At 32.8% G+C, this 3,538-nt stretch overlaps 1 protein-coding gene across 1 annotated transcript in view; it reads left to right on the plus strand.

Moving 5' to 3' along the window:
• The window catches only part of LOC101242436, a 25,214-nt gene that overhangs the window by 5,829 nt on the left and 15,847 nt on the right, over window positions 1–3,538 (plus strand). Inside the window, exons 7-8 of the mRNA XM_018817090.2 lie at window positions 1,380–1,586; window positions 1,893–2,075. Coding sequence (XP_018672635.1) covers window positions 1,380–1,586; window positions 1,893–2,075 — 390 coding nt within the window. The remainder of the gene's footprint in view (window positions 1–1,379; window positions 1,587–1,892; window positions 2,076–3,538) is intronic.

The raw sequence follows: 3,538 nt of genomic DNA on the forward strand, positions 1-3,538 counted from the left end.
AACACTTGCGGGAAGTACAGTTCAAACTGGAAAGGCTCAATACCTATTGCTAGTGGACTAGGATCTTCGCTTATGTCACTTCATCAGATGAAATACTTCTATCTGACTATACATCACACACTGACACTTTTACATTATTGTTAACTGACAAATTTAAATAGCGTAATACTGTAATACACTTACAAACAATTTTAAAAAATATTAATTTTAAACTAAAATCAGGCCACGGCATTACCTACGCATATTTCTTAATTTAAAAGTAACAGAAAATGCTATGTCGACGGTACACTCTGTTTTGCTGCAAACAGCAAAGCCTAAATCAGCTGATCGATTAAAAAAGATCGTGACGTAATTTACGTCATAGTGCCCGCGAGTGACGCAACAATAGGCGAATTTTTTGGCACTTTTTAAAACGTTTTTTTGGCCAAACTAAATATTTTTTTCACAAAAAAATACCACAGATAGTATTTATTAAGTGTAAATTTTCAATTAAAACCAACTTGTATGAGCGTGGTCCAGACTCTTTAACTGAATATTAACAGAAAAATGAACATTTAATGAAGTTCGTGATTTTGCAACAAATTAGGTATTGCTACACCAAACACTGAATTTCACTCAATCTACTACTCCTATATTATACCCAAGTACATGTGACTGAGTTTCGAATACATTTTTCATACACTATTGTGTTATTTTATCATATATTATATTTCAATTACCTTAAGGTATAAATTATTGAATTACAAACATACATTCCAAACTATGGAAACAAATAAACCCAAACTACTGGAAATAATTAAATCAAGGAAAGTTGCGCAAGAGGGAACAAACAAGTCTTGAATGTAACTTGCTTTATCCTCGCGTGGCCGAAAAACAACAATCGTAATATCACGAGTACTCTCTATAATACACCTCATCAACTTACAAATTACCAGGAACGTAACTTTGTGAGTGATGGTTTTTAAAACCCATTACATCTGGGATAGATGCGTGCGCGCTAACCAACTATATACCGCGGCGTCAGAATGAAAGATTTTACACTAATAGTAATTTGCGACTTGTAGTTAATACCGAAATTAACGGGTTGTTGTATTTTCTCCATATATTATGTATCTCTAATTTTAAAAGTAAATGTTGCGTCAAGAGCAACACTAATTTAATTTTACATGACAAAAAATCTTTTTATTACTATACGGTACTATAGTTTAACAATTCATTCCCGCAAATTACAGCATTTCATTTTCTTTGATCCAGCCAATATTCCAAATTAGCTTCTTACTATTTTATTTGTCCTCTAACATTTTTATTTATTATCAAATAAGAAGCTGTAAAATCTGTAAACATTTTTTTATTTGATAACATTTGCTTTGTACACGTAGCGGCTGGGACCAATGCATATCGGTGGGGGTACGCGCATGGTTCTTTTACTATTGGATCAATCATACCAAGCAAATCACACTGTTCGGATACTGATACACGAAATTTAGTTTTCCATAGTAATAGTGGTGGGGCATCCAGGATAACACTTCCAGCAGCAATTGATGGTAAAGCACAAAGTCTTAATCTAATACAATTTAATCAAAATGGTAAGTTTTTCTTTTTATTTGTTGGTAACAAGTTTAAATTAGTTATGCATTGCATCTTGAAAAAAAACATTGAAGCAACTTTATCTTATTATACTGTTAAATATAATTTCTAACTTATTGCATTGCCAGATATAGTTTACCGCTTGCAAAAGTTACGGAGTATTGTTTATAATAATTATGTAGACTCTTATTCTATAAACTTTATGTGTTTATTATATAGACTAATAAAGCAAAGAAAACGAGTGGTAAAAATAAATAGATTTTACCCATATGATATGGACAAACTTTATTTTTATTTTGTTTTAGAGGTTAAAGCCAATCAAAAAAGAGTCTTTGAAATGGAATCAAATTCAGTTTACGGAATAAGATATGATTACTTGATAAAGATTTGTGAAAGTTCAAGTGCTCAATCCACAAAAATGTATGACCGAGTCTATAGCTCAACGGCATCAAAGGAGGCGGATAAATACACATATATCTACACAACAGGTTTAGAAAAACACTGTAAAAAACTACAATTGTATAGAATATTGTATAATAGGCAAGCAATATTGACTAAATATAATTTTAATATTTAGTACAATGGGGGAAGATAGGACACTTAAGCACATATTGCCAAATATTTCCAAAATCAAAATAGATAACGGTTTTGGGGTAATACCACGAATTAGTATTATTATTCCTTTATTAATTGACAACAATTTAATAAAATATAATAAAACACACGTGGAGTTATTTAGCGATCCGCACAACAGGTGAAATTTTACAAATTCGAAAACACACAGGATAAGATGGGACAGTTTAAATCATTGTTAATTTTGATTAACAAGTGTATTTATAAATGGGAATATACGTAAATAACACGAAATAATACTGTACGCTATGAAAATTAAGGTAAACATTCTTTTTCTTGGCCTACTGCTACAGTTTTTACATGTTACCTATATACATTATATTATTGCATAACAGTTGGTATTGTTTGAACAACAATAGGCAATGTTCGAACAAAAACGGATAAATATTGTGTCCTACAAATGTATATGAACTTGTAAAAACAGAAAATTGATTATAACTAGTGGTGAAGTTTTTATTTTTGCTTCAAACTGGGTATTACTACTCTATTTTTGGCCCAAGCCACTTCTCATAAATTAGCACCAAGTGCAAATGACCAAATTTCGAATATATTTTTTAAAATATTATCTTTTTATTATATCAGTAGGCTATATTATAGTTGAATAACCCTTGATGTATAAATTACTAAATTGAAAGCAAATCTTTTAAAGTTTGGCAATGAAAACATACAAAACTACAATGTGGGGGAAGATGGGACTCTAGGGGGGGGAGTTCTGTGGTGTTTCATTTATAATCAATTTAACTATGTTCTTTATTCGGTAATTGCAATTTTGCTATCTCCTGAAAATTAATAATGGAGTCATGCGATTGCACGGCGTGAACATTTGGTCGAGACAATACGTCTGCAACAACGTTTTGTTCTCCCTTAATGTGTTGGATGTCGTTAGTGAATTGCGAGATTATGTCCAAATGTCGCGTTTGACGTGGAGAATAGCGTTCAGGTTTGGCAAATAAAGCCTGAGTTAACGGTTTGTGGTCGGTGTACACGGTGAAGTCTCGTCCCTCCAATAGATGACGAAAATGTATGATGGCTGAATAAATGGCAAGTAATTCCCTGTCGAACGTGCTGTAGCGGGTTTCGGTGTCCGACAGCTTCCGAGAGAAAAAAACTTATTGGTTGCCATTGATTTTGAATATGTTGTTGCAACACCGCTCCTGTTGCTAAATTTGACGCGTCAACCATTAAGCTTATCTGCACCCCTGGTCTCAGATGATTTAGTAGAGTTGCAGATCCCAATGCTTCTTTTACTCTGTCGAACGCCACTAGTGTGGTATCATCCCAGTTTAGCTGCGTTTTGTCTGATGAAGTCGCTTTTCCC

This window comes from Ciona intestinalis, unplaced genomic scaffold, assembly GCF_000224145.3.
Source record: "Ciona intestinalis unplaced genomic scaffold, KH HT001119.1, whole genome shotgun sequence".
In the NCBI taxonomy this organism is placed as follows: Eukaryota; Metazoa; Chordata; class Ascidiacea; order Phlebobranchia; family Cionidae; genus Ciona; species Ciona intestinalis.